The sequence below is a fragment of the Dendropsophus ebraccatus genome, chromosome 11 (genome assembly GCF_027789765.1).
Source record: "Dendropsophus ebraccatus isolate aDenEbr1 chromosome 11, aDenEbr1.pat, whole genome shotgun sequence".
In the NCBI taxonomy this organism is placed as follows: Eukaryota; Metazoa; Chordata; class Amphibia; order Anura; family Hylidae; genus Dendropsophus; species Dendropsophus ebraccatus.
Window position 1 is genome coordinate 88416868 of NC_091464.1, and position 15746 is coordinate 88432613.

General features: G+C 44.7%; 1 protein-coding gene across 5 annotated transcripts in view; it reads right to left on the reverse strand.

Annotated features, from left to right (window-relative positions):
- Positions 1-15746, reverse strand: part of LOC138767243 (uncharacterized) — a 44891-nt gene that overhangs the window by 22812 nt on the left and 6333 nt on the right. For 2 of the 5 annotated variants that reach the window (XM_069944636.1, XM_069944633.1), the window contains exons 2-3: positions 3181-3335; positions 1377-1514 (exon numbers count right to left, since the gene is read on the reverse strand). In XM_069944636.1, coding sequence (XP_069800737.1) covers positions 1377-1514; positions 3181-3335 — 293 coding nt within the window. Of the gene's footprint in view, positions 1-1376; positions 1515-3180; positions 3336-6131; positions 6192-13711; positions 13795-15746 lie in introns of those variants that run through there. The other 3 variants (XM_069944635.1, XM_069944637.1, XM_069944638.1) reach the window with 3 other exon arrangements.

Here is a 15746-nt window from a genome sequence, read left to right on the forward strand (position 1 = left end):
AAAAATAACTACAACAGTAATTAATTATAATTTGATTAAAAAGTATTATTATTAGAGATGAACGAGCATGCTCGTTTTAGTATTAGGGTACCCGAATCATCCACAAAGAACCCAGCAGTCCTTCTAAGGGCTACAACTACATTTTTTTGGCCTTCTCTTGGCTGCTGACTGGGACTTGTAGTGCAGCTACCGCCATCTTAGCTGCCCACTGTGCAGAGCGACTGGTGCCAGAAAGGGAAGAGCTTGTGGTCCACATAAACCCCAAAGAAATTGCACAAAGTCCTCTAAGTACAAATGTTTGCTGCTGCTGTACCTTGGCTTGCTGAGATCTGTAGTGCAGCTACACCTATCCTGGCTGTGCAGTGTGCAGTGTAACAGGTCCTCTAAAACAAACAGCACCTGGTACCTGGTACACAGAGACTCCATAGACTACACCAAAAGTCCTCCCAGTTGCACCTAGTTGGGTGCTTTAGGCAGCATCAGAGGCATCCATGCATGCTGCCCCTGCTGTTTCCTGTCCATTTCCATCCATTTTCTGAGGTTTCCAGGTTTTCACGCAACTTTCCCTGTGCAGAGGTTTGGTCCCCTGCAAAAATGCTTGAGTTTCCCATTGACTTCAATGGGGTCCGTTACTTGAAATGAGCACCCGAGCATTAAGAAATATTCGTCTCGAGTAACGAGCACCCGAGCATTTTAGTACTTGCTCACCACTAATTATTATTATTATGCTACTTTTAATGTGAAAGAAATCATCAATTTCTAAAATATAAAAATTTTCTGTACTGTAAAGGAAATTGATAGATAGAAAATAGAAACACATTTTTACTCTATTCATTTATTTATTCATTAATCCATCCATCCATTTATTAATCCTGACAGTTAACCCTAAAGATGTAGGACCAAAGAATCTGTAGGGATAACAAAAGGAGAAATTTCCCCTCTGTTCACCATCAGGGCTCTGCAAAAGGATTGCAGAATCCTCATTGTAGCCTCACTGAGGAATCTGATGTCATAACTATGGAAGCCGATCCCATCCTACTAGCTTCACCCCCTAGATGCTGTAGTCACTAGCACCCATTTTATCTAGTGATTGGTTACCAAGTGTTGGCACCTTCTGGATGCTGCATAGGAGTCAGCCTGGGAAATAGTGAAGACCCATAGCTCTGCCTTCTTTGTGCTTCTAGTACATGCTTCCTGGTTCTGGTGTCCTGCTGTAGCCATGTGAGACACTTCTCTTTTGTCATGTACCATTTATTTAAAACATACTGTATATTCTTAATGAGGAGAAATTCTTCTCTTAGAATGTACTGATGTGACTTTCAGGTTTGTCTGATTTTTATACATTCTGCATATAAACAAGGAAAAATATACAGAACCTGGATAGGACTAGTTGATGGCTGCTGTAGCTCTGCTGATTCCATACATTTCCCTGGTTCAGTACATTCTTCTTCTTCTTCTTCTTCGTCATCCATGTCCTGCAGTGCTCTTTCATCCCTATTTTTACATTTTGAAATCTATAATATGAAACACAATGATCTACAATTTGAGTATAAAAGCTATTTCCAGTGATGTGTGTGTGTGTGTGTGTGTGTGTGTGTGTGTAAATGCATGTAATAGTGATCATTTTAAACTTCAAAAATCATCTTGTTACTGCCAGGCTAGGTGTATCAGCCTGACTATCTAGGGTGAATAACAAGATGTGCTAAATACAATGACTATGGGAGGCATTTATTAAGTCCGGCGTTTTTTACGCCGGACTTAAAAATGCCCCCGCAGCTCCGGCGGTACGGGGATTTATGTAGAGGCGGACTGCCTGTACATAAATCCTGTGCGCGCCGGTGCGCACCGCCGAAAACCTACGCCAGCTGAGGACTGGAGTAGGTTTTCGGCGTACATTTGGGCGGAACGGATGATAAATCGCGCGGACTCTGAGTCCGCGCCCTCCGTTCCGCCCACTTCCCGCCTACTTTCCGCCCCCTTTCCGCCCCCTGGCGTACTCGGCGGAAAGTGCCGATTTGCGATTATTTTATTCGCAAATCGGCCATTTGCGTATAAAATAATACGCAAATCGGCACTTTCCGCCAAAAATCATCCGTCCGCCGGATGATAAATGTGGCCCTATGTGACTATACAAATAGATATTGTTTTAAATTTTAAGCATTGTCTATCAGGTAATAGAAAGGATTTGCTAATTCAGAAATTATTAACAAGAGTGGCTGGATCTCTGTCTAGGGGACTATATGCATTACACATTGGTATATTAACCCCTTAAAGAAGTATTCTGCTCAGATAAAATATATGGTGAATCATCCCCCCTCAATTCATCCCATAGTTGTTATTACTTTTTTAGTCTCCTTCCCCCAGTTCTGAGTTGCTGCTTTCTGCTGAAGACATGAAAATCTGTGTGAGCTTTTCTCACTGTCTCCCCCTCCTCTCCCCTCTCTTCAGAGACAAATCCCCATGAGGGCGGATGATTATCCATATATTTTACCTGAGAGGAATACCCCTTTAACCCATAGCTGCACCAGGACGTTACTAAATGTCCTGGTGCAGCTATGGGAGTTCAGAGGGGAGTCGCGCGGCGAGCCTCCTAGAAACTGCCGCAATCCCGGGTGCCGCTTGTTGTCCAGGACCGCGGCTATTAGCAGGCACGGTCCGATTGCCGTGCCCGCTAACAAAGTACTTAGATGCAGCTAAGTACTTACTGTGCCCTATACCTGGTGGTCTAGTGGGGGGATCGGGGTGGGGGGGGGGGGGCGATGAGCCGCTGATATCGGCTCGGCATTCTATTGCAATAGAGCACAGATCTCATGGATCTATGCAGTATACCTATACTGCATAGATCTCTATGAGAGATCAAAGCAGGTATACTAGAATTTCTCCAGGGGGGCTTCTAGTATGTGTGTAAAGTAAAAAAAAAAAAAATAAATAAACATATTTGGTATCGCCATGTGCGTAATCGCCTGAACTACATAACAGTGCCACAGCATGCTAATAGGATTGCTCAGCACAGAGCACCTCTCCCTACAGCAGTGTCCTACTGTCATAGCTCATTGCCACTTATGAGGTACAATGTGTGTGACTGACTATAAAGCCATATTGGCTTCAATCCACAAACAGCCAAGCACTGGATTAAAGGGTGCGGGTGCTATATTTTAAGGAAACTGGACTCTTGCTAACCTTGAACAATGACTGGGTAATTCTAGTCCTGCAATAAGCTGTCACATGGCGCTTTACAAGATCCAGGTGTTTTGCTGGGACAGATGAAAGGTTATTTTTCTCTGCATACTGTTCTATACCTTCTTTGATGACTTTGTTGTATGTAGAAATGAAATCTATAAGGAAAAAAAAATTTAATATATAATGATCACGGGTATCAACATAAAAATTATAAGGTGCTGAATTCTATCTATATCACTTTATATTACAGAATATATATATATATAGTGGTCCAAAAGTAGGAGAACAGTATGTGTAAAAAGGGTTGTGAAGGGGAACAGTTGTCAAACATGGTGTAAAGTGAAACTGGCTCAGTTGCCCCTAGCAACCAATCAGATTCCACCTTTCATTCCTCACAGACTCTCTGGGAAATAAAAGGTGGAATCTGATTGGTTGCCAGGGGCAACTGAGCCAGCGTCACTTTACACCATGCATACCTCCCAACCGTCTCGTTTTCGGCGGGACAGTCCCGATTTCGGGGTCATGTCCCGCCGTCCCGGAACGGGCCCCAAATGTCCTGCTTCCCAAAACACAGCTGGCCCTTTAACTACGAGTGCTCCTGGTGAGCGCTCGCAGATGCGGGGCTGTGATTGGCTGGCTCCTGTGGCCGGAAGCTGCATTCTGCCTCTGGTCACAAGAGTGCGGGAGATACAAACTCCCTCTGATGAGTCTGTTCCCGGCCTCAGGAGTGTATCAGCCGGCTGCACCAATGAAGCAGGGGAACTACTCCCTGCTCCCGCCCACCAGAAGACAGTGAAGGAGGGAGAAGAGGAGCACTGCTGGGAGAGAAGCACTGCTGCTGCATGGCCCAGTATCAGGGGATTGGGGGAGGTTATTGAGGCCGAGCAGGAGGCAGTTTACAAGGAAGGGGTTAAGTTACCTTTGGAGTCAGAACATCCCCCACCTTCTGTGCTGAGCACACAGAGCACTGTACCTGGCTCAGCAGAGAAGGGGGGAGGGGAGGATGGGAGTGACTTAACCCCTTCCCTGCTGTGCACTGAGGTTAGCTGTCTGCTATCATGTCTGTCAGCCAGCTGCTGACACAGACCAGGCACTGCCAGGAGGGAAGGAGTTAAGTGTGATGAATGAGGCTTCTCTGCCTGACCAGCCTGGACCCAGAAAGTGACCTGGAGGGACTGTGGAAATGCTAATTATCTGTGTATTGTCTGATGTCCCCTAAAGTCACTATAAGGAAAACCCCTTCTCTAGGGGGAGTAATCAGATGACTTCTAATACTACTACTCCTAGCAGGCTGCTGCATTAGGCTGAGTAGGCAGAGCCAGAACACATGGCAGCCCAGAGGGTACAGAGAGATGATAATAGAGAATCACTCCTAAATGAGAGGATATCACCTTTAATACTGTTTCCCCACAATTGTGGTCCATGTATGTAGTTTAATCCATGTCCCTATGTGGTCACCAATAGATGTACAATGTTGCCATTATTGCGCAGCTACTGGTGACCACATATATGTCCATACGCTGTACAAACAACGGCCGTTCCATGTGAACAACTGTTGTTTAACGCTAACTATGGTCAAAAGTAATGAACATGTTCAATAACTCCAGCCGTAGGTTGTCTTAAACAACAGCCATTCAAGCTGAACGGTTGTTTGTACAGCATATGAACAAAGCCTTAAAGTGTAACGATCATCTTTTACTGGTGGCAGGATGCTGCCACCATGCTACAGTACCTGTGAAGGTGCAAGTCAGAGGCAGAATTCTTCCAACAATACCATCAATTGCACTGTATGCAACGGCACTGCCGGAAGTATTCCATCTCCGGTGCGCGCATGTACAGGATATCCTGCCACCAGAGAAAGACGATCAGTACACTTTAAGTTTCACAAAGATTTGAAAAATAGGCCTTGGTACTTTTGGCCAAAAGTGGGGAGTTAACAGTTAGAGAAGAACTACAAGAATTTTTTTTTCTTGCTTATATAATGCAACTTGGCAATTACTAGAGGTACTTTAGTTATCATGCTATGCAGTTAGTCTACAGTAGCGGCATTAAAGTGACTGTACCACCAGGCCCAGGCTGAAGCACTGGAGGCAGGCCAACCCACCCTTAGTGGGGGGAAACCCCCGCCCCTCTATGATAGGGTTCCATTGATTCTAATGCAGTCACGTCGTGGAGGGGCTGGAGTTTCTTCCCACTAAGGTACTATTATACCAACAGATCTGACGACAGATTATCTGCCAAAGATTTGAAGCCAAAGCCAGAAACAGACTATAAACAGAGATCAGGTCATAAAGGACAGACTGGACTTCACCTCTTTTCAAATCCACTCCTGGGTTTGGCTTCAAATCTTTGGCAGATAATCTGTCATCAGATCTGTTGGTGGAATAGTACCCTAAGGGTGGGTCGGCCCGCTTCCAATGCTTCAGCCTGGGCCTGTGGTACAGTCACTTTAAGTTATTGTATGGTGGCATTATTTAGTCATATATGTTGGTGATATTTGATCTTTAGCGATAATTGGCGTGTTCAAATGGGCCTTCACAACGGGCGTATTGAGACCTAGTGCAGCCCAAGCTGTAAATACAGCCCTGGTGGTCAGCAGTGTATTATATACTTATCTTCCTCCTGAGTGAGTATATATCTCTCCATGCTATGTAGGCAGCAGTGTATTATATACTTATTATCCCCCTCCTGTATGAGTGTGTATATACAGTATCTCTCCATTCTGTGTAGGTATACAGCAGTGTATTATATACTTATCCTTCTCCTGAGTATGTATATATCTCTCCATTCAGTGTTAGGATGTAATCCACAATATGTTAAATTCTAGGTTTTATCACTTATTGCCAGCTAAAGTCTTCAGAAATTAAAAAGATTTTTTTGCAGAGGAAATGAGCCAAAGCCAAGAGTTAGCTCAGAAGGAAAAGAGATATAAGTTAAAGTGCTATACTTACCATCCTGGTCAAACCATTTTTTTCTGCAAGAAAACCAGTGTGGCACTACAGTGGAAGACGTGATATGGAAGGGTAGGGGCGTGTCTTGGGGGTTATGGGGCGTGTCTTGGGGGTTAGGGGCGTGTCTTGGGGGTTAGGGAGTGTCTTTGGGTGGGGTTAAGGGTGTGTCCATGTCCCTCTTTCCTCTCAGCCAAAGTTGGGAGGTATGCACCATGTTTGATAAATCTCCCCCATGGTGTAAAATTAAACTAGCTCAGTTGCCCCTAGCAACCAATCAGATTCCACCTTTCATTCCTCACAGATTCTTTAGGAAATAAAAGGTGGAATCTGACTGGTTGCTAGGGGCAACTGAGCCAGTGTCACTTTACACCATGTTTGATAAATCTCCCCCATGGTGTAAAGTGAAACTATCTCAGTTGCCCATAGCAACCAATCAGACTCCACCTCTCATTCCTCACAGACTCTTTGGAAAATAAAAGGTGGAATCTGATTGGTTGCTAGGGGCAACTGAGCCAGTTTCACTTTACACCAGTTTTATAAATGTCCCTTTAATGGTATTATTTTTTGTCCATCTACTCTTGGACCTATATATATATATATATATATATATATATATATATATATATATATATCTACTGCCATTGGAGTCTCCCCATATCAATAATAACTTACTGAAGCTTATTATCACATTTCAAAAAAATCCATCAGCCCTCCTTTGACAGATGTATTATGTGTTATATATGCATTGACATAAGTATTTGTGGGAAAATATTCAGCTGAAGTATTTGTTATTCATTTTAACCTCTTTTGGGGGGTTGGGGAGTCCAGGGGGCAGTTCTATGGATTGACTGACAGCTATACATACAGGTTGTCAATAACTGTGTGACACCGCCCACTGGACCTCAAAGCAAGGAAAGAACAGAGGTAAAAATTAATAAATCCCTACTTCTGCTATTTTTTCCCCACATATAGGGAACATTTGAATCAGGCAGGGTCTCCGTGCTGAGACTTTCTGTGATCATAAGAGCCAGGAGTGTGCACTCTTACAGGAGATTATATTATATTTTATAGGTTTATGGAGTCTGTCTCTTGCAATCAGTCAGATAAAGCGCTGAGCCAAAGAGTGAAGAGCGCTGCCAGACACTTCACCTGGCTATCTGTATTGATCATTCAGAGCACTGGCTGTCATGGACTGAACAGGAACGTGCTTAGTTTCGGTTGGAATACAAATATATCTAGCTGTGTTTTAAGGTTATATGGAAAGCAAAACAAGACGTCACTTCTCCTACAGGAATATACATACGCCTGTTTAATTGCCTATAATTGAAGTTGAGAAAAACATTTCTCCCTCAGCAGCCGGGGAATTACTGTCAGAGTGTTTCTCCTTGTTGGCCAGCAGGTGGCAGATCAGCCAAAGCTTTTCACATTCAGGAAATGGGTTAAACTTCCTAAACTAATCCCACGCGAGTTCTGATGCAATTGGGCCACAAATATAATACTGTGCAACAGTTTATAAAAACATTGCGAAAAAGAGGAACGCTTTAGAGAAGTTATAAAATGAGATGTGTGCAATATTATTTTCATTGGTGCAAAATATTAATGCATGTGTATAACGGCAATGATGTGGCTTATCAGATTCCCTAACTTGATCAACTCTTATCTGATGTTATAAAAACATGGCCACTTTTTTCCAGAGACACCACCACTCTTGTCTCTGTTTTGGGTAGTTTTGCAATTCAGTTCCAATAAAGGGAATGGAGCTTAACCCTCTCCCGCCTATGCTGCAGCGACGTTAATTAACGATCCAGGATGACACAGTTGCAGGAGCTGTGCCTGTGTCATCCGCAGAGGGTCCCGGCTCTCAGTGATAGCCGGGGACCCGCCGTAACTCTCAGCACCGGAACCGCGCTCCGGTGCTGAGAGTTAACCCTATAGATAGAAATCTATAGGGCTCCTCTACAGAGGGAGAAATCTCTGCCAGTGTCCATCAGGGCCCTGCGAAGTGATCGCAGAGCCCCGATGGTAGCCATGGAAACCGCAAGTGAAGGCTGGGCGTGTAGGGCGCACGCCCCTGAGCTTGCCCCTCCCCTCTTTCCCCGGCCCTCTGTCACAGGATTGTAACAGCGGCAGGGGATAGAAGAGAGGGGGCAGACATACGGACATCAGCTTATGCGATCATTATGATCCCATAAGCTGATGTCCAAACTCGACCTGGGCATTAAGGCATCAATGACCCCAGGTCATGAAAGGGTTAAGGGAGAAGTCCGACCCAAAGCTAAATGAAAGTATGTTATTGCAACATAAAAGTTATACAAATTCTCATTAAACACTTATTAAGGGAAATGCTTATAAAGTGCTTTTTTCCCTTCTCTTACTACTGTATCAAGGCTTCACTTCCTGGATAACATGGTGATGTCACGACTCACTGTATCAGTCCGTGAGGTGCGGGCTGGGCTGGACAGTGGCGGTTGCTGTGGTGTGCACAGCCTGCCTAAAATCCTGATTTCTGGGGACCTGTACCACCTGCACAGTGTGGTCAGTTGGATCCCCCTTGGGTGTCAGTCAGTTGGTCACTAGAGTGTGTGCCGCTCTGCCTCCTCTCCTACACCCGCCTGCTTGCTGGGACTGGAGTCTACAGTGAGCCACGGTAATCAGGCTACTTGGTGGTGTGGGGCTGCTCCAGATGGCCCTGTCCCCCTCCCACTCCAAATGTCGGCGCTGTCATTCTGTTTACACCCACACACACACTGTACAGCTGGCACCGGGACACAACGGAAGCTGTGGGCTGTGCGGCGGCTGCTGTGTAGGTGCAAACAGGATGACAGTTCCAGCGTGAGGAGATGGAGGGAGACAGAGCCGTCCGGAGCAGCCCCACACCACCAAGAAGCCTGATTACCGCAGCAGGAGGATGCCTTGGCTCATTCAAGACTCCAGTGCAGGCAAGCAGGTGGGAGGCGGAGAGGAGGCAGTCTGGCACTCACTCAGGGGACCAACCAACACCCGAGAGGATTCAGCTGACGGCACAGTGCAGGTAGGACAGGTCCCCAGAACAGGGCCGATTCTAGCTTTTCTGTTGCCTGATGCGAATATAAAAATGGTGCCCCCCCCCCCCCCGCACTCTTGATTGACACCAGGATCAATTGTGTATGAAGTATTCCCTGCTATCAATAAACATATTATTTTGTCATTGTCTATTAAGAGGTTCTGCAACAACTGTGGTGTTGTATGAGGTTCTGCAGCAGCCGAGGTGTATTGGGAGGTTCATTATACACCTCAGCTGCTACACAACCTCATAATACACCTCAGCTGCTGCAGAACCTCACCTTAATACACCTCAGCTGCTGCCTCCTAAGCCTCTTACTTTATAAAGAACTAGACAGAGGGGCTGAGAGCTGCATCCAGTTATGCACTGTTTTTTAACAATTCTTTTAAAATCTTTTTATTTTACAAAAAACTCCTAGTAGGCAAAGAGAGGAGAGAAGCCAGTGTCTGTATATACAGAAGAAAGAAAGAAGAGAAGAGAAGAGAGAGGATAAAGACCTAGACAGAGAGAAGAATCAGCAGGCTTACAGCAGGGACAAAAGATCGTGGACGCTGCACAGAATTGCTGAGGAGGAGGGAGGAGACACACCATCGGAGCAGAGGTCGAAGGTCACCACACTGATGGGGAAGCACGGCCTGCGGTACAGAGAACTTTGCAGCCGACTGATTTATGTCCTGGTGACCTGTCCAGCACACAGCAGCCGCCGCCCCCCCCCTCCTCGGTGAGGAGCCGACCAGGTCAGAGATGGAATACTGTAAGGAGGCAGGGGCAGCTGTCATTTTAGTTAAATTAAACTAAAACGAGAGTGACTGGGAAGATTCTGCCGCCCCCTGCAGGACCACACAATCTGCTGCCTGAGGCAGAAGCCTCATTCCGCCTCATGGCAGAAGCAACCCTGCCCTAGAAATCAGGATGTTAGGCAGGCTGCACACACCACACCCGCTGCACAGCCCTGCCTGCTCCTTAGTGTATCATGATGTCACCATTTTATCAAGGAAGTGAAGACTTGATGCAGTAGTAAGTGGAGGGGAAAAAGCCTTATAAGTGCATTTCCCATAATAAGTGTATATTGAGAATTTGTGTAACTCTTATGATGCAATAACATACTGACTAACATGCTAACATAATAGCTTCAGGGTGGACTTCTCCTCTTGCAAACCACACCTGAACTGGAGACAAAAGACAGAAGCCATGTTTTTGGATAACCCCTTTAAATCCACTTTCCCCTACACTCTAAGCACTTAAATATGCAATAATTAGATTACATATTAAGTGCTACCTTGGTTTAAGAGTAACTTGGATTGAGAGCGTTTTGCTAGAAGAGCTCACAGTTTTTCAAAATTGTAACTTGGTTTAAAAGCATTGCTTTGATTTAAGGGCTCCCTGTACTGGGTGGGAGGAGGAGGGGCATGGTCTGCATTGAGGGGGCTACAGCACTGTAGTCTGACCCAGGAAGTCTCCCTCACCTTCCAGATCATAGCAGATCCATTTCAGGCTGAGGCTTGCATAAGGGGATAGGACTGTGTAGGTAATCTCTTCATAGCTGTAACTCCTCTCTCCCCGGACAGAGAATGCTGCATGTATGTGCCCACATATGCCCTGCTCATTCCTTCATGCTCCCTGCATCCTCTGTTAGTGTTTGCCATCCTCTCCATTCCTGTGTATAATTCCATTCCTATAATGTGCCTGAACTTACACTCAGCTATACACACTGCTGCTATAATGTGCCTGCACTTACACTCAGCTATACACACTGATGCTATAATCTGCCTGCACCTACACTCAGCTGTTAACAATGCTGTATAGAAAAGTTTCTCTCACTATACTCCTGCACAGCTCTGCAATTCTTACTTCCTAATTGGTCCATGCTGAACACACACCCTTCCCTATTGCTGTCATGTGACCACACAGACCTCTGACAGTAGCCCTGCTTCTCTATTTTAACCTGTTGTACTACACTACTACATTATAGGGATCTGCAGTTCCATCCTGTATCTACAAACTGCAGGTGTTTTTACAGGTTTATGTAGTTACTATACATTATACTCCACATGCTGATTGCTATACTGTACAGTAACTTATAATATGACATATTTAGCTGTTTCTGATTGTTTTCTTCATTTGTTTTACATGTTATTTAGGATTTTAAAAAAATTATTATTTTTGGACGGTGGAGCCGTTTTTCTGCATTTCAATGATTTCTTATAGTAAAATCTGCTTTGGTTTAAGAGTGATTTGGATTACTCGTAATCCAAGGCACCACTGTACAGATTAATGCTATGCCATTGCACATTACTGATCACTATTATAGTCAATCTTCTCATAGAGTCTGTCTGAGGCAGATCCAACAGGATGGAGGTATTACTCCTCTGCCTGTCAGGGAAAGTCACACTGTGGGGGTTTTGATCAGTCAATGACAGGTATTTATCCTTCCTCTTGACCCCTTAAGGACCCATGACATATCTCGTACTGCATGGCGCCGTTAGGGGAGTTCAGAGAGGGGCCATACCGCGACCCCACTCTGAACCGATGTGATCCCAACAATCTGTGACCATGTGATCTGTGGACTGCGGCTATTAGCAGGCCGATTGCCGCACCTGCTAATTACGGAAAGTCACCGCAGGGCATTTAAATGCCTATGTTTGACAGCTGCATTTAAATGCCCTGCGGTGTCCTTCCGTAGTAATCTAGTGGGGGGATAGCATCTGTGATGCGATCGCAGAGGGCATATCCCTTCTCCTTACCCAACTGGGCCTTAGCGTTGAAATGACGCTGATCCTGGCTTGTTAATCTATAGATCTGGTCTGCTGCAGACCAGACCAATACAGTACTGATCTAATATACTAGACTGAAATATATGATAGATCAGTGCAGTTGTATTAGATCTAATTAATGTGTATGTAAAAAAAAAAGTTGACAACTGCATCTAAATACTAGCTGTCCCCCATCATTTGTGATTTAGTGGGTGGGATCGCCCCCTACAACCCCCCCCCCCCCCCCCCGGCAATGCATTCACAGAGGAGCAATCCCTGTATATGTCCCAGGCCGGGGTCTGCACCATAATGGCGCTGGTCACGGCTCGGTATTCTATTGCTCTAGGCTGCAGCAGCCAAAAGCAATAGAATACTGATCTCATGGGTCTATGCAATATATCTATACTGCATAGATCTCTATGAGAGATCAGTGTAGTAATACTAGAAGTCCCCCAGGGGGAATAACCCTAACCCCAGGGGGACTTCTAGTATGTGTGTAAAAAAGAAAAATTATTAATTAAAAAAAATGCTCCCCTAATAAAAGTTTGAATCACCCCCCTTTTCTCATTTAACCCCCTCCTACAGTAGGACGTTCCGACACATCCTGCTGCGGGTGGGGAGGTTCAGAGAGGCGTCGCGACCCCGCTCTGAACCGCTGCGATCCCGGCTGCTTTCTGCAACCAGGGACCACGGCTAATAGCAGGTGTGGCTAATTAGGACAGTTAAAGGCAGCTGTCTTTAAATGTCCATTATAGCCCCCATTCCTGGTGTCTAGTGGCTGGATTGCGGAGCAGGGGATGCGTTATACTGTCCGGGCCTAGCCTCAGTGTCCAAATGACGCTGATCCCGGCTCGGCAATCTGTAGATCTGGGCTGCTACAACCCAAGGTAATACAGTGCTGATTTAATGGTTTAGTGCTCTATTAAGTATACTATACTGATTTCTATGAGAGATAGCCGAGGTCATGGATGCCAAATAATAAAGAGTAGTTAGATACAATAGCCGGGGTCAGGGAAGCCAGATAACAAGGGTACAATGATAATACAAGGATAAAGAAGCATTGGACAAGCTGGTAAACTAGGCTTATAGTCAGCAAAGGGTTAACAAACTGGAGGCGTTATACAGGAGGTCAGGGGTCTGGTCCAGAACGTGATTGGACCACCCCCTTGAGTTCCAACCATAGGCAGCTGTGTAACTAGTCTACTGACTGGCAGGCAGACCAGTCACAACAGTACAGAGGGAGATTCAAATCTGCCACTAAGGTGCGCCATTGAGTCTAAATTACATCACCTGGCCTGGAGCGCCGCCTGGAGGGCTTGGAGCAAGTTCATTATGAAGCTGCCAGAGTGCAAATATATGAAAGCCCCACCTCTTCATGTCAGAAATAATTATACACGTTCCTACTGCAAGGCCCATCTCGACTTAAAGAGGTTAACTAGTATTTTATTCATAGAATTCTCTGGTCATTTCTGGCTAAGTAGTCAGTTGGGCGGTCCTACTCAGTGAGTGACAGCTCTGTATGGACACTTGTACATAGATAGTGATCAGTCACTAGGTAGGACCACCCACATGACCCAGAATGAGCAGAGTTGCATGAACACAGTTATCCTGGACCTTTTCTCATTGACTGTATATCAATCTGCTCAGCTCCTCCTGCTCTATAACAAGCTGCCTGGAGATTATAATGTGACAGATTTCCTTTAAGCACACATTATGTTCTTCTTATTTTTATAATGTATATACTGTAGTTATTATATTAAGTAGTTAGTTATATTATCCCTTACCTGCAAGTGATAATGTTTCCATGTTGAGTAATAGATCTCAGTGCTGCCGTGTTGTTTCCTCTATCGACAGTGTTTGGTGAAATGAAACTTAGAAGTGAAAGCTGCGTGGTGTTCTGGATGTGAGGGAGGAGCCGAACAGAGAGGGAAACAGCAGAAACATAGGAGTATCGTAGTATATTAGGCTAAATTACTACTGCGCTCAGTTTATGTCTGGCTGTTCACGCATATGCTGAGATGTATGCAGCTGTGTATCATATGACTGGTTGTAAAGAATTTTATAGATCACAAAAAATACATAAATAAAAATGCATAAACATACAGTATGAGGGACATTTACAGAGGAGTCTAATAAGTTCAACTATTCTAATGGAGATTGGTGTGTATTGTTTTAATATCTTGTGGCTGATTCATTAAAATGTAGCACTGCCATAGTAAATGCATCTAAATAAAAAGGCGCAACTTTAAAAAAAATTACACAGTTTTATTCACCTGGTACTGACCAGACGTAAGATGGCGCCTGTTTATGCGACTTTTTAAAAAGTCGCAAATGATAAATTGGGCGCTAATGCCGGATTATGCAAACTTTTGGGTGAATACTTAAAACAGGCAGATTAAAAAAAAGTTGCATCTAAAAATATTCACTTGTCGAAAACTGGTTCATAAATAGAACTTAGACTAAAAATGGGTGATAAAGGATAATTTTTTACTCACCGTAAATTTTCTTTCCTGTAGTCCGAAGCAGCAGCACAAATGGGGAAGATCCTATTTTCCTGCAATGGTAGGACAGATGGTACTAATAAAAGATTGATTAGGAGCCCTATAAGAAGGCCATACAGACCCCTCCTCCTTGTGTTAATTCTAACGACAAAAAAATTTAAAATTCATAATAAAATCTTAGTTAATAAGGCATTAAAACAATCAAGGTATGCTGCATAAATAATAGTTTGTTTAAATCAGGGCGGGAAGTCTGTGCTGCTGCTTCGGACTACAGGAAAGAAAATTTACGGTGAGTAAAAAATTATCCTTTCCCTTACGTCCTCAGCAGCAGCACAAATGGGGATATAGCAAGCTATGAAAACAGACTAGGGAGGGCCATTACATTACAGAAGACAGAATGGCTGAGCCAAAAACTGGTTGACTCGTGAATATCTAGTCTATAGTTCTTGACAAAGGTAATGACGGACGACCGTGAAGCAGTCCTGCATATTTGTTCCAAGGGTACAGATCTTTTTCCAGCCCATGTGGATGATATTACCCTCATTGAATGTGCCTTGATTGCACCAGGTACCTGTAATCCAGCTTCTTGTTAGCATATGGAGATGACTTCCCTATGGAGAGGACTTCCCTTATCCATCTGGACAGAGAAGCTTTGGATGACTTGCATCCTTTGTTTTTCCCTGCAAAGGATAAAAACAAGTGGTTAGATTTCCTGAAGGAGTTTGCCCGTTCAATATACATGCTCCAAGCCCTTCCCACATCTAAGGGATGAAGCTCCTTCTCTCCCGTGTTGGCAGGAGTAATGGATTGTAACAATGGAGATGTGGAAGAGACTTTCACCCACCAGGCTTCAAACATCTTCTTTACCTTCAGGTAGGTTCTGTAGGCAGTTGTGGCTCTGGACTACAGAAGAGTGGTCACCACTTTGACAGCATATCAATTCCCACCTTGTTGACGGCAGTCAAGCTTCGGACAAGCCTGCCCTCTTGAGTTATTAACTGAGGGTATACAGAAGCCTCCAGATTATTCCTATGGAATTAGCGCCATGCTTTTAGATAATAAGAGGCCATCATGAAACCAGAGACTTGCTACTTGCAAGATTTTTAGACTCTGCCCACACCTGGCAGGGACGCTGGGAGTAATCTCTGCTACTCTGTGTCAGTAGCTGGGGAGACTGGGAGAGTTCCCAGAAGATTCTTAGGCAGGGGGCTCACCATTGTGAACCATGCCCTCTTGGGTCAATAGGGGCAAATGAGGCTGACCAAGGCCCAACCTTGTCTCAGATTCTGCAAGACTCTGGGCTTTTTAGGAGTGAGGA